General features: G+C 45.7%; 2 protein-coding genes across 2 annotated transcripts in view; both read left to right on the top strand.

Annotated features, from left to right (window-relative positions):
- The window catches only part of LOC115083813 (gastrula zinc finger protein XlCGF57.1-like), a 34,797-nt gene extending 26,474 nt beyond the window's left edge, over positions 1-8,323 (top strand). The window contains exon 3 of the mRNA XM_029587835.1: positions 5,340-8,323. Coding sequence (XP_029443695.1) covers positions 5,340-6,832 — 1,493 coding nt within the window. The 3' untranslated portion in view covers positions 6,833-8,323. The remainder of the gene's footprint in view (positions 1-5,339) is intronic.
- Positions 8,324-24,020: 15,697 nt separating this feature from the next.
- LOC115083184 (zinc finger protein 27-like) overlaps positions 24,021-26,661 on the top strand; it is an 89,916-nt gene continuing 87,275 nt past the window's right edge. Inside the window, exons 1-2 of the mRNA XM_029586991.1 lie at positions 24,021-24,130; positions 24,310-24,436. Of these exons, the coding sequence (XP_029442851.1) occupies positions 24,047-24,130; positions 24,310-24,436 (211 nt within the window). The 5' untranslated portion in view covers positions 24,021-24,046. The remainder of the gene's footprint in view (positions 24,131-24,309; positions 24,437-26,661) is intronic.

The raw sequence follows: 26,661 nt of genomic DNA, 5'->3' as shown, positions 1-26,661 counted from the left end.
GCACAGGACAACGTACAGAGAAGCGAGACCATAATGATAAAGGGGATGGAACGGCTCCCATACGAAGAAAGGCTGAAGAGGTTAGGGCTGTTCAGTTTGGAGAAAAGACAGCGGAGGGGAGGATATGATAGAGGTCTAGAAAATCATGAGAGGACTTGAACGAATAAATGTGAATCAGTTATTACTCTTTCGGATAATAAAAGAACTAGGGACACTCAGCAAGTAGCACATTTAAAACAAATCAGAAAAAAAATATTTTTTAACCAACACTCTATTAAGCTCTGAATTCATTGCCAGAGAATGTGATTAAGGCAGGGAATGTAGCTGGGTTTAAAAAATACTTTGACAAGTTCCATAAACTGTTATTAATCAGCTGACTAACAGGCCGATACAATACCGGCACGGTAAAAAAGTGCATACGTTTTTAATGCCCACTCTTTTAACGTGCACACAACCCGCTTTCTTAGACGCGCTATACAGTATTCAAATAAGACACAATTTATCCATTTACATTTTCTATTTATCATAGCTCTCTCTCATAGCTCCCCCAACAAGACATCATGCTGTGCGTCATAATCCTGCATGGAAGGTATATAAATCGATGCTCGGAGTAAGATTGTATTTTTTTATTCAGTTCAAATTGGGTCTGTATTATATACAGACTGATGTGAACTGCTTCCTTGCATATTTCTGCAATAGGAAGATCAACATTGTCATCCCTTAAATTTTGACAGGTAAGAGACGCAGTCATGGTCACCCTTTCCCCGGGCAGTCTTATAGCTCAAACGGTCTGGCACAGGCCCGCAATGGACGCTCGGAGTTATGGATGTCCAGGAAAGAAGCAGGAACCTCCATTTATACTTGGTGGCCCTGCGTGGCCGCCCATTATGGGCCTCTAGTCGGTCGGCAAGTCCTGCTCCTTTAATTAACTGCATTTTTTCTCATATGTTCATGCTGTCCATGTGGCCTGCTTCTTTGTTCTGACCATTAACTGCATGTACCAGTGTCTGTTAATACTAACCATGTGGCCTGTATTATTCTCCTTTCATTAATTTCATTTTTTCCCGTATGTTCATGCTGTCTGTGTGCCCTGCTTCTTTCTTCCAGCCAGCTTTTCCCTTCTTCCATAACTTATTTGTAGAAAGTTATTTCACTGCACAGTTGATATTCTGACATGTTATCTTCAATTTATTTGTATCGTGTATTAATGACTGACGTATGCGCTGTTTTTATTTTTTATCATTCAGACACCAATTGTCATGGCGGCAAAACTAACCATTTCTCAGGTGGAGAGAGAGGCTGGAGATCCACAAGAGCAGGCAGGCATTAGCGGTAGACAACTGTCCGAGAAGCGAACTCATGATGCTCGCTTTACGGACAACGAGAAGGAGCTACTGTGCCACGCAGTCTGCGAGAACTGCGAAGGCTTCTTCCTCTACAAAGAGATGGATTTGGGAGAGGATTGCGCTGGATGTCAGTTCCCTGTCAGCAACGCCCAGGGAGGTCAAACAGATCTAGCACCGGTGGCGCGACACTAGAATGGAAGTAAAAGAAAAGGCTGCCAAAATTGAGGTGGCAGCAAAGAGGACTGGTGGGGGGTCACCATGTGATATTGTTTTGAACCCCCTCGAAGAGCTTGTTCGTGTACCGTGCGCCCAGAGGTCGAGGCCGGTGTGGCTGCACTGAACAACACGCACACAGGAGCAAGTGAAAGTATGCATTTTGAAAGTGCCATCTTGTTTGCATTGCACGTTTTACTTTAGGGCTCTTGGGAGCGCAACAGTTGAGAACTATATAAAAAGCTTCAATTTATCTTTCTTCATCGTTCTCCACTGATGGAGTCAACAGTAATGAGGCAAATGTCGCGGAGGAAGAGAATGAATCCATTCCCATGTCGGACTTTGTCTTCCCGATGACCACCGAGGAGTCCCCCAACGAACAAGTACAGGATGGTGGTGCTCAGGGTCCCATCACACTAAACCTGGTCGAAGTTATATCTCAAACCCAGGGACATTAGATATCTAGGGCACCAACCCTGGTTGAGGCATCTGCAGCACCAGCCAAGGCGAGGCAACAGTGGCACGTGACCTGGAAGAGGCGTTATTTGGCATTGATGGGCTAAGCGAGAACTTCGTGTCCAAAAAAAAATGTCATGACAGAAGCGACACAATGAGTTAATGCACCAAGAACTCAAGCAAATGAGCACTGAGATCACAGGGGCAGTGGCTACTCATTCCAAGTTGATGAATGATCTGATCAGCACTGACCAAGATGTGGCCACTGCTTTGCAGTCTCGGAACCACCCATGACTATTAGCCAAATAAAAATATTTGTCCAGTGAAAGCAATCAATTCTGTTTCTTATTTATGGGCTCTTGTTTTGACAAAGGTGGGGATCCTGGCCCTGAACTATTCCAGGAAATTAGTCACCGACATTAAACATGATTTTTAAGCCACGCAAATATAAAACATATCGGATCATATCGTATCATTGCTGTCGCCCTCCCCCTTCTCCACCCATCAATGTCATGCCTCTCCCCTGATATCATCATCCATCTCCCCATACCCACCACTACCACCTCCAGCACCTCTAACATCATCTTCCCTCAACCAATTGAGTCCCACCTCCCTCAAATGCTTGGTACACAGGACAACCACCAACAGGTTTTATCCAAATTATAATTTTTCTTATTAAAAACTATTTACATGAAAAAATAAAATTAAAAAAAATAAGTATTTACAGAAGGGGCAGGAATGAAGAGGAAGGGACGGGTCCATGGGGGCTGAGGAGGAGCATTGTCACAGATGGGGAGACGGTGGCCAGCTTGGTTGGGCCTGGGACCTGTTCATCAGCGATTGAGGTGCTGCCATGGCTTGCAGCAGCTCAATCATTTCATGCTGGCCATGCCGCAGGCCCTGCAAGATGCCCGTGGGTCAGTTGGACCTGGAGAGCCAGCACAGCATTTAGGCAATGCTTCCATGGGAGAGAGCCTGCCCTGCTCCCATGGCCCCTCCCCAGGTGCTGCACCAGCCTCTAGGAACTGGCGACCCACTGCTGCTGCCTCTGGTGCGAGCTGGTCGTCCGTGTCAACGACGATAACCTCCTCGGCCTCCATGGACCGTGGGACTGGAGGAATGGGTGCTGTGGAGGTGGTGGTGGTGGAGGATATCCCTCACAGAAATCCTCCATTTCCTCCTCCCCAGGGCTTGGTGGTGTCTGAAATGAGAAATATTAAATTATTACTAGGGTTCAACGTATGGGGAAGGGTCCGGATGGGTGGGCTTGACAGAGTTATCTGTAAATCTATAACAATTGCTAATAGTTGATATAGGCCGGCACCATTAAAGGCAAACCTTGTTGCGGAGGTGGCAAGGCTGGCGGGAGTGTTCCTTCAGGTGACTCCAGGGGCATTACAGCTATGGTAGTGTTCCATCTTTCTTACGTAAGGTGGCCTCAGAGTTTCGTTTGGATCAGTCCATTTCCTTGCCGTCTCGGGATAAGGGCAGGGACACAGAGGAGTATTGACTCTTGGGTTCCTAGGATGTCAAGTGACTTATCGTGCGGTATCTGGAAGTTTCTGAAACCTTCCGAAAGATGGATCGCCTGTTTGTCCTTCATGGTGGAAGGAAGCAGGGTGAACCAGCTTCGCAGGCTACAGTAGCTCACAGGATTAAGGAGATGGTCACGGCTGCGTATGTGGATGCTGAAAATCCATTGCCTATTCAGGTTAGGGCTTATTCCACTAGGGATCAGACAGTGTCATGGGCGGAGGTTAGATTTTTGTCTCCCATCAATATCGGCCGAGCCTCAATGTGGTCCTCCTTACATAACTTTTCCAGGTTTTATCGTCTGGATGTGCAGGCTCGGGAGGATGCAGACTTTGCACATGTGGTGTTGACTGGACTGCAGGCAGCCTCCCATCCTGTTCAGGAGTAGCTTTGGTACATCCCACTGGTCCTGAGTCCATTTGTCTACACGCTAGGAAATGGAGAAATTACTTACCTGATAGTTTTGTTTTCTTTAGTGTAGACAGCTTCCAGCCCTCAGCTGCCGAATGATTGTGTCAAAAGTCCTCCTGTGGGGTTATGGGTTCCTAGGGATTATTGGTAAGTGTTTCATGTTGGTAGAGTACAGTAATGGTTGACTGTTAAAATCAAGTTTTTTGTTAGTCTGTCCACAGTTGCTTTTGAAGATAATATTGGCAGGCTAAGGAAAATGAAATTATCAGGTAAGTAATTTCTCCATTACTCTTCCCTAAGTGCATCACTTTGACTTCACTACATTAAATTTCATTTGCCATTTGCACGCCCAGTCTCCCAGTTTTGCAATGTCCTCTTTCAATTTCTCAAATCCACAAGGAGTGCAGAGAAATTATTGGTCCAAATGTTTTTTTCATCAGAAACAAAGTACAGTTTATTGAAACTTCAATATGGCAACTCCATTGCTCCAAAGCAGTAGAAGTAAATAATTCTTTCAGGGTCCCCCACTGCTTTGGAGCAATGGAGTTGCCATATTGAAGTTTCAATAAACTGTACTTTGTTTCTGATGAAAAAAACGTTTGGACCAATAATTTCTCTGCACTCCTTGTGGATTTGATATTGTATTCATTGGAGTGCTTTCTCTGCTCCTTCTTTATATTTGGATATCTCTTTCAATTTCTCACAATCCTCTTGTGTCATCCGCAAATTGGATCACCTTACTTGTTGTTCCCATTTCCAGGTCATTTATAAATATATTAAAAAGCATCGGTTCCAGAACAGATCCCCGGGGCACTCCACTATTCCCCACACAACTATTCATGTTTTTCCATTGGGAAAATTTACCATTTAGCCCTACCCTCTGTTTTCTGTCTTTTAACCAGCTGGCAATCCACAATAGGACAATGCCACCTATTCCATGACTTTCTAATTTCCTAAGAAGTCTCTCAAGAGGGACTTTATCAAATAAATGCTTTCTAGAAATCCAGATACACTATATCAATTGGCTCAGCTTTATAGAAATGTTTATTTACACGCTCAAAAAATGTAGCAAATTTGTGAGGCAAGGGGGAAGTGTTCTTTAACACCTTGCTAAACATTGGATCATTACTAAAATGCACAGACAAGAGGGGATGTAACTGCTATAACACCACAAGCTTTAAGACTGGGGTTTCTTAAGGACTGCAAACAGGTCTGATGTTGATGGTAAGCAAACTATGCAAATGAGACGTCTTCTTAGGCCATGTATATGCAGATATTTCTGAATATTGGGAAGGTCTTGAGCAACAGACCTGTTTGTGGCATTGTCACTGTGAGTCTCCCTCATATTAGGTAATATCTTGCCTTTATTTTCTTATCCAGGGATTGATGAGTCTGAGATAAGACACAGGGAGGCACATCCTGAGGGAGTGACTAAAACTATATCTGAGAAAGATGGAGGGGGAACCTGCCCATGTTGTGACTGGAGAAAAAACTGCTGGACTCAGTATAAACCAGAGGAAGGACTGAGAAACCCAGCAGGAGACTCCACTGAGAATGTGACTCCCTGTCAGCAAAGTACCAATGATCCCCACACTATGGAGCATCAGAGAAACCAGACAATAGAACAACAGTCTGTGTATAATGAATGTGGAAACTTCTACATGGATCAGAGAATTCTAAAGTCACAAGATGGATTTCATGGAGGAGAGAGAACGCATACATGTACAGACTGTGACAAGAGCTTCAGTCAGAAGAACTCTGCCTCAGTACACCAGAGAATCCACACTAACCATGCTAGACCACTTCTTCATGGTGGTGTTGGGAAATGCTTCCTTCATAAAACAGACCTGGTAATGTCTAAGAAAAACCACACAGAAGAAAAGCCATTTCCATGCACTGAATGTGGGAAAGGTTTCAGGAAAAAGGGAGCACTTACAGAACACCTGAGAATTCACACTGGAGAGAGACCTTTTACATGCACTGAATGTGGAAAAAGCTTCTTTAAGAAGGGCGCACTTACACAACACCTGAGTATTCACACTGGAGAGAGACCCTTTACATGCACTTATTGTGGGAAAAGCTTCAGGGACAAGGAAGGACTTACAAAACACCTGAGAATTCACACTGGAGAGAGACCCTTTACATGCACTGAATGTCGGAAAAGCTTCAGGGAGAAGGGATCGCTTACACAACACCTGAGAATTCACACTGGAGAGAGACCCTTTACATGCATTGAATGTGGAAAAAGCTTCATTAAGAAGGGAGCACTTACACAACACCTGAGTATTCACACTGGAGAGAGACCCTTTACATGCACTGAATGTGGGAAAAGCTTCAGTCAGAAGGGAAGTCTTACAGATCACTTGAGAATTCACACTGGAGAGAAACCTTATTCATGCGCTGAATGTGGGAAAAGCTTCAGGGAAAAGGGAGGGCTGACACAACACCTGACAATTCACACTAGAGCAAAATCCTTTCCATGCACTGAATGTGGGAAAAGCTATACTAAAAAACAAAATCTTCAGAAGCACAAGAGAAGCCATACAGGAGAGAAGCCCTTCTCATGCAAGGAATGTAGAAAAAGTTTCAGTCAGAAAAGCGATCTTATTCAGCATCTACGAATACATACCGGGGAAAGACCCTTTCCATGCACTGAATGTGGGAAATGCTTCAGCCAGAAGGGAAGTCTTACACAACACCTGAGAATTCATACAGGAGAGAGACCATTTCCTTGCACTGAATGTGGGAAAAGCTTTATCCGGAAACAAAGACTGCTGATACACCAGAGAATCCATACAGGAGAGAAACCCTTCTCATATAAGCAATGTAGGAAACGTTTCTGTAAGAAAAGAGATCTTATTCAATACCTATGAATAAACACTGAGGAAAGACCCTTTCCATGCACTGAATGTGGGAAAAGCTTCAATCAGAAAAGCAATCTTATTCAGCACCTACAAACACATAAAGCCCCTTTCCATGCAATGATTGTGGGAAACGTTTCAGGTACAAAGGAGGGCTTACACAACACTTGAGAATTCACACCAGAGAGAATGTGGGAAACGCTTTATATGGAAGCAAAGCCTTCTGATGCACCAGAGAATTCATAAAGGAGAGAAACCCTTCTCATGTTAAGGAATGTAGGAAAAGTTTCCATCAGGAGAGGGATCTTATTCACACCTATGAATACATTCTGGGGAATGACCCTTTCCATGCACTGATAGGCTGATGCAATATGATGTGTGGTAAAATGGGCACCCATATTGAGCACCCCTTTTCATAATGCGTGCACAGTCACTTCTCCTGGGCATCTGATGCTATATTATAATGAGCTGCCATGTTAAAAAGGACGTACTAGTGATAAATTGTGCATCCCTAGCGCTCAAAAGCATTCGGCGCTCAAGAGAAGTGGCTGTGCGTGGGTTAGGAAACAGATACTCAATACAAGCGTCCGTCTTATCCCACTGCAGAAAATTTTTTTTTGTAATCGAGTGCTGAAAGTTTCCTAAATTTTTAAGCGCTGCAAGCAGTAGGACTTAGTATCACAATGATACTAGGTCGGAGGAACCACAGAGAGGAGTGTTTTTTGTTTTTTCAGGTGTTCTTGATTTGCGGTATGGTTTAACGCCTGTTCTGGGGCTTATGTTAAATTTGTCACATTAAAAATGTGTGTTGGTTGATCGGTGATTTTTTGCATCAGAGGTAATAGCTAATAGCCTCATCTACATGGCATTTGCACGTTATGAGCACTATTAGCTATGTGTTCATGTGGACACACATGTTGGACGCGCTAATGCCCATATTGCATCGGGTGTTAGTCTAGCATGTCCAAAACTTGCGTCCAACTCAGGATTAACCTGTCCATTAGGCTGAGTGCACTTTACTGCATTGGCCTTTCAGTATGGGAAAAGCATCAGGAAGAAGGGGGAGCTTACACGACACAGAAATTCACATTGGAGATAGACATTATTCATGCACTGAATGTGGAAAAAACTTTATTCAGAAGGAGAATCTTTTGATACACCAGACACTTCTCATGCAAGTAATGTATGAAAGGTTTCAGTCAGCAGAAAGATCTTATTCAGCACCAACGAATACTTCCTGGGGATAGACCCTTTCCATGCAATGAAAGTGGGAAAAGCTTCACTCAGAAGGCAGAACTTACACAACACCTGAGAATTCATGCTGCAGAGAGGCCTTTACATGCAGTGACTGTGGGAAATGCTTTGTTAAAAAAGCGAGTGCTCTGATACATAGGAACATAAGATATGCCATACTGGGTCAGACCAAGGGTCCATCAAGCCCAGTATCCTGTTTCCAACAGTGACCAAGACAGATCACAAGTACCTGGCAAATACCCAAACATTAAATAAATCTCAAGCTACTATTGCTTATTAATTTATAGCAGTTTATGGGTTTTCCTCTAGGAACTTATCCATACCTCTTTTAAACCCAATTACACTAACTGTTGTAACCATATCCTTTGGCAATAAATTCCAGAGCTTAACTATGTGCTGAGTGAAAAAGAATTTTCTTTGCTTTGTTTTAAATGAGCTACTTGCTAACGTCATTGAGTGCACCCTAGTCCATCAGTTATCTGAGAGAGTAAATAACCGATTTACATTAACCTGTTCACATCCTTTCATGATTTTGTAGACCTCTATCATATCCCCCCTCAGTTGTCTCTTCTCAGTCTGAACAGCCCTAACTTCCTTAGCTTTCTTACATCAGAGAACCCATACAGGAGAGAGGTCATTTCCATGCACAGACTGTGAGAAAAGCTTTACCAGGAGGAGAGATGATCTGATACACAAGAGAAGCCACACAGGAGAGAAGCTCTTTCCATACAACAAATATGGGAAAAGCTATAGTTACAAGTGAAATCTTGTAAAGCACCTGAGAAATCTACTCTGAAGTGAGACCCTTTCCATGTACTGAATGTGGGAAAAGCTTTAGTCAGAAAGAGATGTCTTGTAGAATACCTGAGTATCCATGCTGGAGAGAGACCCTTTCCATGTAGTGAATTTGGGAAAAGCTTTATTTTGAAGGGAAATCTGAGACACCAGACAATCTATAACGCTGAGAGACCCTTAGCACATACTTAGTATGAGAAGAAGTTCATTCAGCAGAAAAACTTAATAATTCATTAGAGATCCAAAACAGGGAAAAGACCATTTCCTTGCAGTGAATATGGAAAAGCTTTATTCAGAAAGGGAGACACTAATACACCAGATAATCCATATAGGAGAGAAACCGTTGTCTTGCAAGAAATTCGGAAATGTGTCAGACACAAAAGCAATTTTTCCTAGCGTGTAGCAGATGGACTGAAAACAAGTAGGATATAGTGTGCTCATGCTAGCAGTTGGAGACGGATCTGATGTCAGCACGGGTACATATACCCCCACAGGAAGTGTAGCAATTCAGTAATTTCCGTCTCCAAAGCAGTTTGGAGCTCCCTCACGCTCGCTGAGCGTGTTTCCAAATTCTACACGACTAAATACATAGAAGAAACCTACCTGAAGATGAGCCCCGCACTCCTACGGTGATACCAATCGGTCCCTCCCCCAGTTGAGTTTCCCGAGGCGATTTCCGTGGTCCCTCGGAGGTGAGTGCCTCGGTCCGGTGGCCGGCTCGCGGCAGGGACCTAGCCCGTGAGTGAGAAGGGCTTGGGCATGGCATAGAGGCAGCCTCGGTCCCGGCGTGGACTTGGCCCCCAAGCGAGACGAGTTCGGGTGCGGCCCAGAGGCAGCAGGTGCACTTCCTCGAGCGCGGCAGTGACGGTACTTACCCTCTCCCCCCGCAGCCGGAGACCGCCCGGGTCGCAACCGGGAAGCGCCGAAGACAAGGTAAGGTATACATCTTTACTTGGTCTCCGAGGAAGTGAGGCTTTGCAGAGTCTGCCTAGGTGGCAATCCGCCACGGAGGTCGCCATTTTTCTGCCTGGTTTGTTAGGCGCACGTTGTTAGGCGCACGCTGTAAGGTGCACGTTGTTAGGCGTACGTTGTTAGGCGCACGTTGTTATGCGCACGCGGTTAGACGCACATTGTTAGGCGCACGGTGGAAAGCGCACGTTCATAGGTGCCCGCTGATAAGCGTCCGTTCCTAGACGCACATGGAGCGTAAGAGAGCCCAGGCATCAGCGGAGTTGGCCCCTCCAACATCAGGCATGAGCCTCTGCTCGGCATGCAACCTCAGAGCCACACAGAGCGAGGAAGCAGACTCCCTATGTGCCCAATGTGAAGAGGCCCCGGGAGTTCCAGGCCAGAACCTGTCACAGCCAGGCATACTTGCCAGTTCCTCAGGGAACACCCCGGACCTGGCCGGCAGTAGTGAGCAGCCGGGGACCCCGAGGGACCTGGTACCCCTCAGACCAGATCCTGCTTCGCTCTCCTGGGTGGAATTATTCAAGGGGATTCATGCCTTTGTCTCAATGCAGGCTGCTCCCTGAGCGGGTCCATACATACCGGATGACCCGGCTCCGGGACCCTCAAGGCCTAGGCACGGCCATGCGCCACCCAAAACCCCCACTTATGGGGATTCAGATTGCCCTGAGGAAGACGACGAGTCCCCCGAGGAGGGAGAACTTCCCTTGGGGTTTGAACCATATCGGACCATGAGGCGCTTCTTCTTGAGAGGGGATCTCCCAGGCCTGATCTCTCAATGCCTGTCAGAACTGGCTCTTCCGGGCCACGATGCCCCAGAGGAACCGAGAATGAACCCCCTGTTGGAGGGCCTGCGCCAAACGTCTCACCATTTTCCCCTCCTACAAGTAGCTCAGCAGTTAATCGATCTGGAATGGAATACGCCGGAGGCCTCATTCAAAGGGGGTCGGGCCTTGGCTGGCATGTATCCCTTAGACCCGGCAACCAAGGAGAAGCTGGCGTGCCCCCAGATAGACGCCATGGTTAGCGCAATTGTGAAGCGCACCACCATTCCGGGGGAGGGGGGGACGGCCCTCAAGGATACACATGACCGGCGCATGGACACCATTCTGAAACAAGCCTTTGAGGTAGCAGCCATGTCCCTACGGATTGCGACCTGCTGCACCGTGGTGACACGTTCCTGTTTATCACAGGCTAGGAGCCACACCCCGGGAGAAGAAATGGAATCAGCTCTCTCATTCCTCACTGATGCAGCCTCCGACCTAGTCCGTACAGCAGCCAAGGGAGTGTCATCCTCAGTGGCGGCCAGGAGACAGCTCTGGCTACATAATTGGTCGGCTGACTCCTCCTCCAAGACGCGCCTCACGAGAATGCCCTTTGAGGGATCCCTCCTGTTCGGCAGTGACCTTGAGAAACTGGCCAATAAATGGGGCGCCTCTCCATTACCCCGTCTACCAGAAGACCGGTCAAGGAGGAACCAGCACCCCTTCCCCAGACCATCCAGAGGTAGAAACTCTCAGCGCTTCAACCCTTACAGGTCTCGCTACCAAGCACCTCGTTCGCAGGCCAGGAACCAGTCCTTTCGGCCTAAGCACAACAAGAGGGGAACCGGTTCGGGTTCGGGTCCCGGCCGTACCCCACAATGACAATCAGCCGACCCATCCGGGGGTCACGGCCATAGGGGGCAGGCTGTCCCTCTTCTACCGCAGGTGGGTCGCGATTACCTCAGATCAGTGGGTCCTCGCCATCATCCGAGAGGGGTATTACCTGGATTTTCTTCGGCTTCCGCCGGACAGGTTTGTGGAATCTCCTTGTTCGCCCATCAAGAGGATGGCCCTAGAAGTCACTTTGCGGAGGCTCCTGTCCCTAAAGGCCATAATCCCAGTGCCTGCAAGGGAAATGAATTCCGGGCATTATTCCATTTATTTCATCATGCCCAAGAAGGAGGGCACTTTCCGGCCCGTCATGGACCTCAAGTCAGTCAACCGATACCTACGGGTCCCCAGCTTTCGCATGGAAACTCTGAGGTCTGTCAAAAATTCAGTACAGCCAGGGGAGTTTCTCACATCCCTAGATCTGTCGGAAGCCTACCTGCATATCCCAATCCATCGGGATCATCAGCGCTTCAAGGTCCTGGACCAGCACTTCCAGTTCCGAGCTTTACCCTTTGGGTTAGCCACCGCGCAGCGGACCTTTACCAAGGTCATATTAGTAGTGGCAGCATCCCTCAGGGAGGAGGGAATCCTCGTCCATCCCTACCTGGACGATTGGCTGATCCGGGCGAAGTCACCAGAGGAGAGCCGCCAGGCAACCAACAGAGTTATAGCTCTTCTGGAAAGCCTAGGATGGGTTGTAAACTTGAACAAGAGTTCCCTACAGCCTTCTCAGTCGCTGGAATACCTAGGAGTCCGATTCGACACCCAGGAAGACAGGGTCAGCTTGACCTCCAAGAGAAAATCAAAGCTCTGGAATCGTCTAAAAGCCCTGCTGAGCGCCACCCGGCCCACAGCTTGGGATTACTTACAGGTCCTCGGCCTTATGGAATCCACTCTGGAAGTGGTACCATGGGTGCGGGCTCATATGAGACCATTACAACGCGCCCTCCTATCTCGGTGGAGCCCACGATCACGGGACTACACCACACACCTACCTCTACCAGCCAGAGTGCGGAATCAGATACGGTGGTGGTTGCAGCCCGGCCACATGAGCCGGGGGTCAAGAATGTACTCCCCAACCTGGAGCCTGCTCACTACGGATGCCAGCCTGAACGGATGGGGAGCACATTGCGAAGAACTCACCGCCCAAGGGCGGTGGAACAGAGAAGAGTCGGGGTGGAACATCAACCGACTAGAGGCACGGGCAGTCAGGCTAGCGTGCCTGCGATTTGCCCACAGACTTCGCAACAGAGCGGTCAGAGTGATGTCAGACAATGCCACCACGGTGGCATACATCAACCGACAGGGCGGAACCAGAAGCCAACAGGTATCCTTAGAAATAGCCCCTCTGATGACTTGGGCGGAAGCAAATCTCCAGGACATATCCGCCGTCCACATTGCCGGGAAGGACAACGCCGCGGCAGACTTCCTCAGCAGGGAAAGCCTACATCCAGGGGAATGGCAGCTGTCGCCCTCAGCTTTCCAGATGATTGTGGATCGGTGGGGGACGCCGGGCATGGACTTATTAGCGGACAGGTCCAACGCTCAAGTACCCAGTTATTTCAGCCGCAGGCAGGATCTTCTATCCCAGGGGATCGATGCCCTGGTACAGCCATGACCTCAGGGGATCCTGCTATATGCCTTTCCTCCATGGCCCCTGCTGGGCGCCATTATACACAAGATTCAGCGGCACAGAGGCCTAGTTCTTCTAGTGGCACCGGACTGGCCAAGAAGACCCTGGTACGCAGACATGAGAAGACTACTGGCAGGGAATCCACTACCCCTGCCTCCACACAGGGACCTGCTGCGGCAAGGTCCCATCCTCCACGAGGACCCAGCTCAATTCTCTCTTATGGTCTGGCCCTTGAGAGGGCTAGATTGAAGAAACGAGGATACTCGGGGCCGGTAATAGATACCCTCCTCCGAGCACGCAAGTTCTCCACATCACTAACATATATAAGGATCTGGAGAGTATTTGAAGCCTGGTGCGAAACTCGCGGCACCAATCCACATGCCGCTAAGATCCCAATCATTTTGGATTTCCTGCAAGATGGACTTCAGAAGGGTCTGTCCCTCAGTTCTATCAAAGTTCAAGTGGCAGCGCTATCCTGCTACGGTCCCCGGAGTGACGGCAACAGCATCGCCACACACCCAGACGTTTCACGTTTCCTGAAAGGAGTCAAACATATTCGCCTGCCACTGAAGTGGCCGGTGCCCCTGTGGAACCTCAACCTAGTGTTGGAATTTCTAGCGGGATCCGCCTTCAGGCCCCTTCGAGGCCTGTCTCTCCATTTTTTGACCTTGAAGATGGTGTTCTTGCTGGCTGTATGTTCCGCACGCCGCATCTCAGAGCTACAAGCACTGTCCTCCCGTGATCCGTTCCTCCGAATCACTCCAGAGGCTATCCATCTTCGCACGGTTCCTTCCTTCTTACCCAAAGTAGTCTCCCAATTTCACCTCAACCAAACCATATCCTTGCCTACCACGGAAGGTTTGAAGAAGTCAGAAGAAGGTCGAATACTGCGTCATCTCGACATCGGCAGAATACTGGCTAGATACTTGGAAATGTCAGAAGCAGTACGAAAGACGGACCATCTGTTCGTCCTTCACAGCGGGAAGAAGCAAGGAGAAGCGGCCTCACGGCCAACCATCGCCCGCTGGATCAAAGAAGTTATCAAGGCGGCCTACGTAGAGGCGGGAAAACCACCACCTCTACAGGTCAAGGCTCATTCTACCAGAGCGCAAGCAGCCTCTTGGGCAGAAACTAGGATGCTGTCGCCTGCAGAGATATGTAAAGCGGCGACGTGGTCCTCCCTCCATACCTTCTCCAGATTCTACCGTCTGGACGTTCAGGCCAGGGAGGACACAGCATTTGCGAGGGCAATCCTAAACGGACCTCGGGCAGCCTCCCGCCCAGTCCGGGAGTAGCTTTTGTACATCCCACTTGTTTTGAGTCCATCTGCTATACGCTAGGAAATGTTGAGATTACTTACCTGATAATCTCCTTTTCCTTAGTGTATGCAGATGGACTCAGCATCCCGCCCGGCTGCCGGTATACATGGGGATTTGCCGACTCACGGTAAGCCATGTTTGCTTATATAGGGCTTCCACCCTGCCGGGTGTCGACACCTTCCGGTTGAGAACACTGGCGGTCACCAGCTACCATCAATTGGTCAGGGTAATCCTGTTCATTTAAACGATCGGTCAGTCACACATATATCCATAAAAGCTTTTGCAAGGAAGATTACTGAATTGCTACACTTCCTGTGGGGGTATATGTACCCGTGCTGACGTCAGATCCGTCTCCAACTGCTAGCACGAGCACACTATATCCCACTTGTTTTGAGTCCATCTGCATACACTAAGGAAAGGGAGATTATCAGGTAAGTAATCTCAACATTAAGCAACACCTATTAATACACACTGGGGAAAGACCCTTTCCATGCAATAAATGTGGGAAAAGCTTCAGGGAGAAGGGAGAGCTTACACGATGCCTGAGAATTCACACTGGAGAGAGACCCTTTACCTGTGCAAAATATAGGAAAACTTTAGTCACATGTTGGAGCATTTTGATACACCAGAGAACTCATGGAGATAAGCACTTTCTGTACAGGGAATGTGGGAAAAGCTTCAGTCTGAAAGAAGACTTTATAGATCACCTGAGAGAGCACTGGTGATGTGAAGGGTGGAGAATAGTGGAAGAGAGTAAAATTCTCTAGTGAAGACTTGCTGAGTAGCTTCATGGGGTGTCCTCATTGTATAACATCTTCATCAGATGTCAGCAGGGTGACTGCTATTATTTAAATATGAAAAGAAGCGAAAAGACAAATCCATGCTGGCCGCACATTGCCCAGAATAACACGATGCCTACTGTTACCCCTGGCACTAAGGCTGATGGTGTTAGGTAAAGATAACCCTGCTGGGATAGTTATGGACCCTTGTGAACCTATTTATAGACCCACCACAGCAGGAAACCACCACAGTAATTGATGAAAAATTTACAAGACTGAACAGAATTTCATGGACCGCTAGAGATAAAAAGGATATAATGTCCTCTTTACCTCCTTTATGTTCTTATGTTCCTCTCAGCAAACCTAAAGGGACGTCCTGCCTAGCTCTCTGTAGGGAACTGTTATATGGACTCTCTGGTGGGCGGCTATTCCAGACCCCTCAAAGGGAGGGGCTGCATTTGAATGGTGTCTCCCCTTGCACTCTCAATAGCTGAACTAAAGGCTCACCCAGGTCTTAATGGTGGCTTGATATGCTTAATGATGACTCGATAGGCTTGATATGAAAAAGAACTTTCTCTTGTAGATTCTAGTTTAATAACAGATTGTGGGGGAGGGGGAGGTAGGGGAGGCCTTGTGAGAGGAACACAGAGATCTCAAGGGGCAATAAGGAGTCAAATGTTTTGCGAGAGAAAGCAGAAATCCAGAATATAAAGAGTGAAATGTTAAGACAAAGAGTTTTGAACTTTATTCGACAAGAAGTCCGACCGTGTCACACCAATACTTCAGTTTCTCAATTGGCTCCCTCTGTCCTCTCAAAAGGCCTCCTCCATCTCCCCCCCCCACCCCCTCCAAATCTGTTACTAAACTAGAATCTACAACAGAAAGTTCTTTTTCATATCAAGCACCTCTTCTATGGAACGCCCTACTCATGGATATAAGGGCAGAAACCAACTACCTGAAATTTCGGAAAGCAATAAAGAAGACCTGGCTATTCTTGCAGGCTTATCTTCTTATGTTCTTATGTTCTTTTGACAGTTAACTGCAAGGTGATCCTTTAATACAGTAGTTCTCAACCTTTTTTCGGCCGGGACAATCCTGACAGATGGTTCTCACATGTGTGACACACTGAACATGTGACCGTCACTGGGTAAAATGTAAATATACATTCTGCATCCTCAGGAAACCCCCTCGACCCCCAAAAATGGGTGCAGAGCAGTACTAGGGCATTACCTTGTACAACTCGCCATACAAAAAAAGATATTCTGGTTCTGATGACATCTCAGTAAAAGCAAAACAAACTCTCTTTACTGGCAGGCACAATACCCCTCCTTATGAAAAGACATTAATTTACCACTACAAATATTTAACCAGGCCCTAAACACTAATACACCTCCTATTGGGAAAACAGAGCAAGCCAAGCTTTTATAGATACCCACTTAGAAATAATTGTAAAACTATACTAATAAATGTTACAAAACAGCTGATGAACAGAATAACATCCAGCAATTAAAAACTCATAAAAACTATTAAAAATTGCCCAAATATCAATAAAATATTTCAAAACAGCAGAAACATCACATAATACCCAATAATTAAAATGGCAGTCAATCAAGAAAAATAAACTTAAAAAGCCGCCTCTCACTTACCCTCTCCAGCAACTCTCCTTCTCCTTTCCCTTGCAGGCCAATAGCCCTCACCAGAAGCAGCAGTGGCTGCTGAAGCTCTGTCCTCACAGTCCTCTTCCTTAGGGCCCACAACCAGTCACAACCAGTCTCTGTCTCACACAGACTAGCATCTCCCTAACTAGTATCTCTTCCTCACACACTCACACCAGTCACCTCCCTGACCAGTCTCTGTCTCTCCCACACACACACCAGTCACCTCCCTGACCAGTCTCTGTCTCTCTCTCTCACACACCAGTCACCTCCCTGACCAGTCTATGACTCTCCCACACACACACCAGTCACCTCCCTGACTAGTCTGACTCTCTCTCACACACACCAGTCACCTCCCTGACCAGTCTCTGTCTCTCCCACACACACACCAGTCACCTCCCTGACTAGTCTGTCTCTCTCTCACACACACCAGTCACCTCACTGACCAGTCTGTCTCTCTCTCACACACACCAGTCACCTCCCTGACCAGTCTGTCTCTCTCTCACACACACACCAGTCACCTCCCTGACTAGTCTGTCTCTCTCACACACACCAGTCACCTCGCTGACCAGTCTCTCTCATACACACAATCACCTCCCTGACCAGTCTCTGTCTCTCTCACACACACACCAGTCATCTTCCTGACCAGTCTGTCTCTCTCTCATAGAAACACATCACTCTCAATCTCTCTCTCAATCACACACATGCTATGCCACTTACATACAAGCTCTCAATCACACACAAATGCTCTTGCTCCCATTCTACCACAACCCACAAAGCTGCCACTCCGGCACCCATTCTACCACACACACAAGCTGTCACTCATGCACCCAGACACCCATTGTACCACACACACACACACAAACACACACACAAAGCTGCCACTCATGCACCCATTGTACCACACACACACACATACACACAAAGCTGCCACTCATGCACCCATTGTACCACACACACAAGCTCTCACTCATGCACCCAGACACCCATTCTACCACACACACACACACAAAGCTGCCACTCATGCACCCATTGTACCACATACACAAGCTCTCACTCATGCACCCATTCTACCACACACACACCCACACAAGCTGCCACTCATGCACACATTCTACCACACACACACACACAAGCTGCCACTCATGCACCCATTCTACCACACACACACAAGCTCATATGGAGCCTCTTCTCATTGTTTGGCCCAATAAGCCTGGCCTCTGCTTATCAGCCGCTGCTGGCCTGACCTCTGGCGGTGCGCAGGGTCTCTCCGCTCTTCAGCCCCGCCGGCCTGGCCTCCAGCGGTGGCGCACAGGTCTCTTCACTCTTCGGCCCTGCCCCTGGGAAGAAGGAAGCACAAGCGGGGCAGTGGGACACCGGGAGCTGCTTTAATATACAGTTTTGGCTCTTCTAGTTGCTGGTATTCTGTTTGTGCTTTATTGTATGCAGTTGGTTTCTAATATTTTGTTTTAACTTTTTCTCATATTATGTATGTTTTATTGTATAAACGGCCTAGATAACTTGTTTTACAATTGGAATATAAAGTCCAGTTAATAACACCATACTGCCCACCCCTTTTTCTCCCCACTCACTGCTATACCTTGCTGTGGGTGCTTCCCTGCTGTTCCCATGGCCTCAAATGCAGCCTCACTGTACCATGGAGAGCCTACCATGGGGAGCCTCCTCCTGCTCCTGCAGCCTATCAAAAATCACAATTTAGCTCCAGACTCACAACAAGCTCCCCAATCCCATGGGCCTTATTCCCCAACTCGGGCCATGCTCCTTGGGCCCACTCCACAGCTTCACACCCCCACAGAAAACAGTGGGTTTTACTTTGCTACCTCTTTTTGCACTCACCACCCCCATCCCCCATGAATCAACAGCAATGTCAGGGTGACCACAGCTCAATAGTTCCCAGGTATGGCAACGATGCCTCAGAAATGACAAATTTCCTTACACTGGATAATAAGAACATAAGAAAATGCCATACTGGGTCAGACCAAGGGTCCATCAAGCCCAGCATCCCGTTTCTAACAGTGGCCAATCCAGGCCACAAGAACCGGGCAAGCACCCAAAAAATAAGTCTATTCCATGTTACCATTGCTAATGGCAGTGGCTATTCTCTAAGTGAACTTAATAGCAGGTAATGGACTTCTCCTCCAAGAACGTATCCAATCCTTTTTTAAACACATCTATACTAACTGCACTAACCACATCCTCTGGCAACAAATTCCAGAGTTTAATTGTGCGTTGAGTAAAAAAGAACTTTCTCCGATTAGTTTTAAATGTGCCCCATGCTAACTTCATGGAGTGCCCCCTAGTCTTTCTACTATCCGAAAGAGTAAATAACCGATTCACATCTACCCGTTCTAGACCTCTCATGATTTTAAACACCTCTATCATATCCCCCCTCAGTCGCCTTTTCTCCAAGCTGAAAAGTCCTAACCTCTTTAGTCTTTCCTCATAGGGGAGTTGTTCCATTCCCCTTATCATTTTGGTAGCCCTTCTCTGTACCTTCTCCATCGCAATTATTTTTTTTATTTATTTATTTATTTATTTATTTAGCGTTTTTTATATACCGAGGTATAGCAGATTTGCCTTCACTCCGGTTTACAATTATAACAACCTGTTACATTGAAATTTGAAAGATTACATTTAACAGACTGAGAACTGTCATATAAAATTAGTACAAACAAAACAAGATATACCAAACGTTAGGTACACTGAAAAAACAGGGTTCATACATAATAGGAGATATCTGTAGTTAGGAAGCAGGATAAATTGTCAAATCGGAAGACTGAAAGTTTTGAGATCAATAGTCCAAGCTGTCATTATGAGATTGGCTGAGTAGCCAGGATTTTATGTCTTTTTTAAAAGATTTAGGGTTTTCTTGACCAGTGAGGTACTGAGGTAGTGAATTCCATAACTTTGGGCCGATGATGGAAATGGCTCTATTTCTGGTGGAAGAGAGTTTGGCATGAGGAAGTGATGGAATCACTAGTTGTAGTTTACTAGTTGTTCTTGTAGTGCGTAGGGAGTAGTGGATAGGCAATTTGTGGTCCACTGTGTCGAAGGCTGCGGAGAGGTCCAGAAGAATCAGTAAGTATCCTTTTTTGTTGTCGAGTCCTCTTAATATGGTATTGGAAAGGTTGAGTAAGAGGGTTTCGGTACTGTAGTTTTTCCTAAAACCAAATTGGTTGGGATAAAGTATTTTATTGTCATCTAAATGATCGTTGAGTTGTTTCAGCACTGCCTTCTCTGTTAATTTGGCAAAGAAGGGTAGGTTAGAATTTGGGCGGTAATTGTTTAGGTCATCTGGGTTGAGGTTTTTTTTCTTTAACAAAGGTGTGATTGTAGCGATTTTTAGCATGGGAGGTAGTTCACCTTCCTCTAGAGATTTGTTGACGATTGCTGCAATTGTTGGGGCTAGTGGATAAGCAATTTCCTTAAGAACTCGAGTGGGGATGGAGTCTAAGACATGGTGAGCAGGGTTGATTTTTTTTATCATTTTTTCTGTTTCCGTAATGGATATAGGTCTGAAGTTGAGCCAAGGGGAGTTGCTATTTGTAGAAGTTAGTATTTGGCAGCTTGATGTAGTGTTGAAGGAGTCTGTTATTTTGGTGATTTTATCCTTAAAGAAGATAGGTAAGTCTTGGCTTAAGTTTTTTTTGGTGACAGAAACGTTGGAATTGCAATTATCTGTAATGAGGTTATTTACTATGTTGAACAAGGATTTCGATTTGTTTGTGGAGTTTATAATTTTTTTACCATAGTAGTCTCGTTTTGTATTTTGGATTGATTTTTTGTAGGCGGCTAGTTGTGTGCGGTATTTCTGTTGTGTTGCAGGCAGCTTGTTTTTTTGCCATTCTTTCTCAGTTTTCCTGAGGGCTGTTTTCATATTTTTTAGAGAGGTGTTATACCAAGGGTTTTGATTTTCTTTTTTGTTCTTCAGACATTTGAATTTCTCTGGATTAATGATGTTGGCGGTTTTTTTGGTGATAAGAGACCAAGATTGGATAGCGTTGTTGATGTTTGATAAGTCTAGATTTGTTAGTTGATGTCCCAGCTCTTGAAGAAGGGGATTAGTTTGAAAAGGAGGACGGTATTTAAAGAATTTTTGTGTGTTATTATTATTTGAAGGGATGTTGTAGTTCAAATGAGACTTGCATAGTAGGATATGGTGATCTGACCAGGGGACTGAGGTGTGTGAAATGGAGGTGTCCGTGAAGAAACAATTGGTGAAAATTAGGTCAAGTGTGTGACCTGCTTTATGTGTGGGGTTGTTTACTTGAAGGATGAAGTTTAAGCTTGAGAGCATGTCTAGTAGGGTTTCGCAGCTTGGTGTACTGGGGTTGGCATCTGTATGGAGATTGAGGTCACCAAGGATGATGGAAGGTTTTTTAGTATTAATGTTTGTAATGAGGAATTCCAGGAGTGGAGAGATGTTGCTGTCTAGTAGTTTGGGTGGACAATATATAAGGCAAACTTGTAGGAATTGAGAGTCGAACAGGGCTACTTCATATTGTTTTGGGAGGTTATGTGGAATCATTTTCATTGAGAGGTGTTTTTTGTAAGAAGTAGAAGGCCTCCTCCTCTTTTGTAATTGCGTGGTATTGAAAAGGTGTCATATTCGTTGTTAGCTATGTGATTCAGAAGTACTTGATCGGTGTTTTTAAGCCAGGATTCTGTTATGGCAAAGAAGTCAGGGTTTTTTTCTTGTAGTATGTCAGAAATTAACATGTGTTTTTTTGATAAGGATTGAGCATTGATGAGGAGGAAGGTGAGACATAATAAGTTTTTGTTATTTTTTAAAAGGGGGATGTTAATAAGGTGTTTGTGTCTGTTTTGGAATTGAGGGTTGGTAAAAGTCACCATCTTCGTGGCGGAAATGGATGTGGTTGAGAGAGGTCCGAGTGAAGCTTGCTGGAGGATGACTGTGGTTGAGAGAGGTCCGAGTGAAGCTTGCTGGAGGATGACTGTGGTTGAGAGAGGTCCGAGTGAAGCTTGCTGGAGGATGACTGTGGTTGAGAGAGGTCCGAGTGAAGCTTGCTGGAGGATGACTGTGGTTGAGAGGTCCGAGTGACGGTTGGGGGTGATATTACTGTGAATGTAGAGTTCTAAGCATTTTTAAGTATTTTCAAGTAATTTTCTTTTAAATTCTTCTTAATCTCAGTGGCTGCACGAAGGGGCGCACAAAGGGGCCAGCCCCTTTGTTGTGCTCCTTTGGCGCGCGGCGCTAGCGGATCAGGCAATTTAAGTGAGTTTCTCAAATTCAAAAAACCCTCTCGGCTTTTAATTGGCTGCTAGTTGCTGGTGGGAGGGTCCAGGAGACCGAGTCGCGCTGATGGGTGCCGCGGTTAGCAGGCCGCACAATCGGAGGCTGGGCTCGCCTGGGGCAAGGGGAATATGAAGGCCTTACCCCGACGGGTCTGGGCGCCGATCAAAAAAAATTATATCTTTTTTGAGATGCGGCAACCAGAATTGTACACAGTATTCAAGGTGGGGTCTCACCATGGAGCGATACAGAGGCATTATGACATTTTCAGTTTTATTCACCATTCCCTTTCTAATAATTCCCAACATTCTGTTTGCTTTTTTGACTGCCGCAGCACACTGAACCGACAATTTCAATGGGTTATTCACTATGACACCTAGATCTCTTTCTTGGGTTGTAGCATCTAATACGGAACCCAACATTGTGTAATTATAGCATGGGTTATTTTTCCCTATATGCATCACCTTGCACTTATCCACATTAAATTTAATCTGCCATTTGGATGCCCAATTTTCCAGTCTCACAAGGTCTTCCTGCAATTTATCACAATCTGCTTGTGATTTAACTACTCTGAACAATTTTGTGTCATCTGCAAATTTGATTATCTCACTCGTCATATTTCTTTCCAGATCATTTATAAATATATTGAAAAGTAAGGGTCCCAATACAGATCCCTGAGGCACTCCACTGACCACTCCCTTCCATTGAGAAAATTGTCCATTTAATCCTACTCCCTGTTTCCTGTCTTTTAGCCAGTTTGCAATCCATGAAAGGACATCGCCACCTATCCCATGACTTTTTACTTTTCCTAGAAGCCTCTCATGAGGAACTTTGTCAAACGCCTTCTGAAAATCCAAGTATACTATATCTACCGGTTCACCTTTATCCACATGTTTATTAACTCCTTCAAAAAAGTGAAGCAGATTTGTGAGGCAAGACTTGTCCTGGGTAAAGCCATGCTGACTTTGTTCCATTAAACCATGTCTTTCTATATGTTCTGTGATTTTGATGTTTAGAACACTTTCCACTATTTTTCCTGGGCATCTTTAACAGTAACTAATGTAGCTCAGTTTTGACTCACAATAACAGTTAGGATTAGAAGCTGGAGTTTTTAAATTTGGAAATTGGACTTGTATCCTTTTAAAGCATTAACTGAGGTAACATTTTTGCATCACAACGTTTGCTGTCTCCCTTTAATTTTGGTTCATATTCACCAGCATTAAAACTGCAGCACTAAACAAGTTAAGAAATTCCATTATATACGCTCTCTTCGACTTATACCGCCCCTTTACATTAATTTACATGCCGGTATAACTTGCTCCACTTTGATATACGTGTCTTTCCCTGATGACTCCTCCCTTTCTTCTTCTTCCAGCTCAGTCTGCAAGAAGCAGTGCTGAGATCTGCTGCCTTAAGCCTTCGTTCACTGTTAACTGCGAGTTTCCCCAGTCTGCTCATTACAGCAAAGCGCCCGAACTCCGGGTGAAGCTCCGCCCCCTGGGTGACGTCTCACTCTGTTTCCACAGTGCATGGCTTGTCCCCTCCCTGTGACGTCATCACTTAGTGCCCCAGCAGGAAGAGGAACTTCTTTCATCCTTTAATCTGCAGCTGTAGGACTGGAAATCAGAAACTTGCAGCTCTAGTTCTCAGCTTCTGTCCCTGTAACAGCCCCCGACCTGCAGTGCAAGAGGCAAACACTCAGTTCCACCCCAGCCCGAGAAAAAGCCCCCGATTCTTTTCTAATCCTGAAAGCATCAAAAGCAGAGAGGAAAATGCCTGCAGGAGTTTCCGCTCAGGTAAGGAAATAATTGCACTCAACTTCCTGCCCTCTCTTTACAAACGCTGCTGCAAGCTTTCTAACTGGGGACACTGCAGAGTCAGCCCTGACTTTAATGGGAACCCGAGCAGACCTAGGGTGCAGAAAATATACTTTGAGACCAGGAGTCCCAAAAAGTGAAACTTTTGTTTCCTTTTCTGTATGTTTTTGGTTTACAGTTGCTATATTCATGCTTAAGAACGGTGTGTTATGTGATTGAATTCTATACACCAAGAAAACTACCCCCCCCCCCCCCCCTCCCTGCTGAGTCAAAGTGTTGAGAGCTCTCGTGAAGGACGTGATGCAGAGAGTGTTGAGTGTTTCTGGTTTGTGTTTCAGGTCCCAGTAACCTTTGAGGACGTCGCTGTCTATTTTTCCCAGGAGGAATGGGAAGATTTAGAAGAATGGCAGAAGGAGCTTTACAAGGATGTAATGAAGGAGAATTATCAGATGCTTAGCTCACTTAGTAAGGAGTGATAGTTTTTGTTTTGTTTTTTTCAGAAAAAGATTTTGGGGAGGGGAAGACCAGAATGTGATTTGATTAGAAATTGAGTGGTGAGCCTCTTTTATTGCATCTCACTATAAACAAGACCTTTTCCATGATATTTTCCAATATAAAAATTTGAGAGACAGGGAATGAATGGCATCCTAGCCAGAAAGTTGGAATATAAGGAGGTAGGGGCAGAAAGAGAGATGATAAACTTAGAATGATGACGTCACAGGAGAAACACAGAAGGGGCTAAGAGAAGGGGAAGGAGAAAATAACATGGGAAGCAGGAAATGTGTAGGAGGACTATTTATTTATGTATTTAAAGGCTTTTATATACCGAATGCTGTTTGCACATCGTATCGGTTTACAAAGAATACAGCACTTCTAGAATGGAGCATAACAGTTACAAGCAACGTATTGGTTTACAAAGAAAATTGCGCTTATAGTATGAAGCATAACAGTTACATGGAGCAAATTGGTATCATATAGGTGTAGTATAAGTGAGAAGTATTTAAGTCAATCAAATTATAAACTATGTACAACTCATCGGTTTACAAAGAACATTGAGCTTATTATACTGACGCATAACAGTTCCATGGAGCGGTTGGAACCATATAGAGATAGCATCAAAATAGGTAAATAAATCAAATAATGGAAACTAGTTTCAGGAGTGTAGACAGGACATAAGGGGGCCAGAAATGTAAATTGGTTAAAAGCTAATTTCATGAAAGTAGGGAGGTGGAAGAGTAAGATTCACATGTAAGAGAATTACAATATTGCGGAAAATCAAAGGGAGGAGGTGTTATGTGGATTTGAGATGGATTCGCAGGGGGGAATAAGGAGGGTGGTGTTAGTCGAATGCTTGATGAGCGACAGGCAGGAGAAGAGACTGAAAGGTATGGACAGAGGAGAGAAGAATGTGAGGGAGTGGTAGTAGATGTGTTGGAGGATGTTATGTGGGCTGGAGAAGGCGAGAAGAATGTGAAGGAGCAAGAGAGGGCTGCAGAAGGAGGAAGAGAAGGGTTAAGAGAGACAGAATGATAGATAGGAACAGTGAATGTATGGGAGGGAGATGGGAAGAATCCAGGGAGGTAGAAGGAGAGAATGAGGGGAATGTGAGAGGGCAGGAGGAAGAGGGTGTATTAGAGAAAAATAGACTTATTTGGAGGCATTGTGGAAAGAAAATGAGTAACAAACATTTTGTTTGTAGAGAGAAGAGAATGGGAAAGGACAGATAGTGGGAAATAAATCCTAATAAATAAGTTATGTTAAAAAAAAACAAACAGCAGATAAGGAGGGAAGAGACAAAACATAGCATAGTAACATAGTAAATGAAGGTAGATATGGACCAAAATTATCCATCTAGTCTGCCCAATTGAGATTGCCCACTTTGGGTCAGTGTACCACTGTTCTCTATCCTGGAATCTCTTCTCTCTCAGCACTCTCTTGGTGCTCTGATTTCCCCTTCCATGACTTTCCATACCATCTTTATGCCAACGATCCCTGATCTGTCTCTCAGCCCTCACAATTCAGTCTTCAGTCTCTGCTTGTTTGTCTGCCATTGCCACCTGAATTAAAACATGGCCAACATAGCATTTCTTATCTTTCCTCCCAAACTTGGTTCCTTCCTCCCCCACAGAAACAGAAAGGAGGGGGGGGGGGTTTGAACAGTCATCCTTCCAGTCCCTTCAGCCAGAAATCTTGGGATCATCTTTGACTCTTCTTTGTCCTTCTCTGCATACATCTAAATTATAATTTTCAATCTTAATAACATTATCAAAATCCTCCCCTTCCTTTCTGAATATAGTACCAATTTTCTTATGTCCTACTTTATACTATTACAGCCTATGTTTCTCTTATTTCCCACTGAAACATTTATCTCCACTTTAGTCTTTCCTAAATGCAGCTGTATCCCTTATTGCTGTCTAATGCCATTATGGTCATTCAACCCACTCTCTGAAATCAATTTATTCTCTTCCTGTTCTCCATCCCAGGGTCTTGCTGGAAGGTACCCAACCACTACCAACCTGCCAGGTTCGGCCTCTAAAGACCAACAGGATAGGAAGATTAAAAGCTTGTTAAAACAATCCTCTGCTACCAATGCATGAGCTTTATAAGCCTCCATGTGCGGAGGATATGTAGCTCGGGCAGTGGTCCGTTGCATCCAGCAATTGCCAGACTCAGAAGACTCAGCCAGAATC

This window comes from Rhinatrema bivittatum, chromosome 2 (genome assembly GCF_901001135.1).
Source record: "Rhinatrema bivittatum chromosome 2, aRhiBiv1.1, whole genome shotgun sequence".
Lineage (NCBI taxonomy): Eukaryota > Metazoa > Chordata > Amphibia > Gymnophiona > Rhinatrematidae > Rhinatrema > Rhinatrema bivittatum.
Note: the sequence above shows the minus strand (reverse complement) of the source record. Positions and strands in the feature narration are given on the sequence as shown.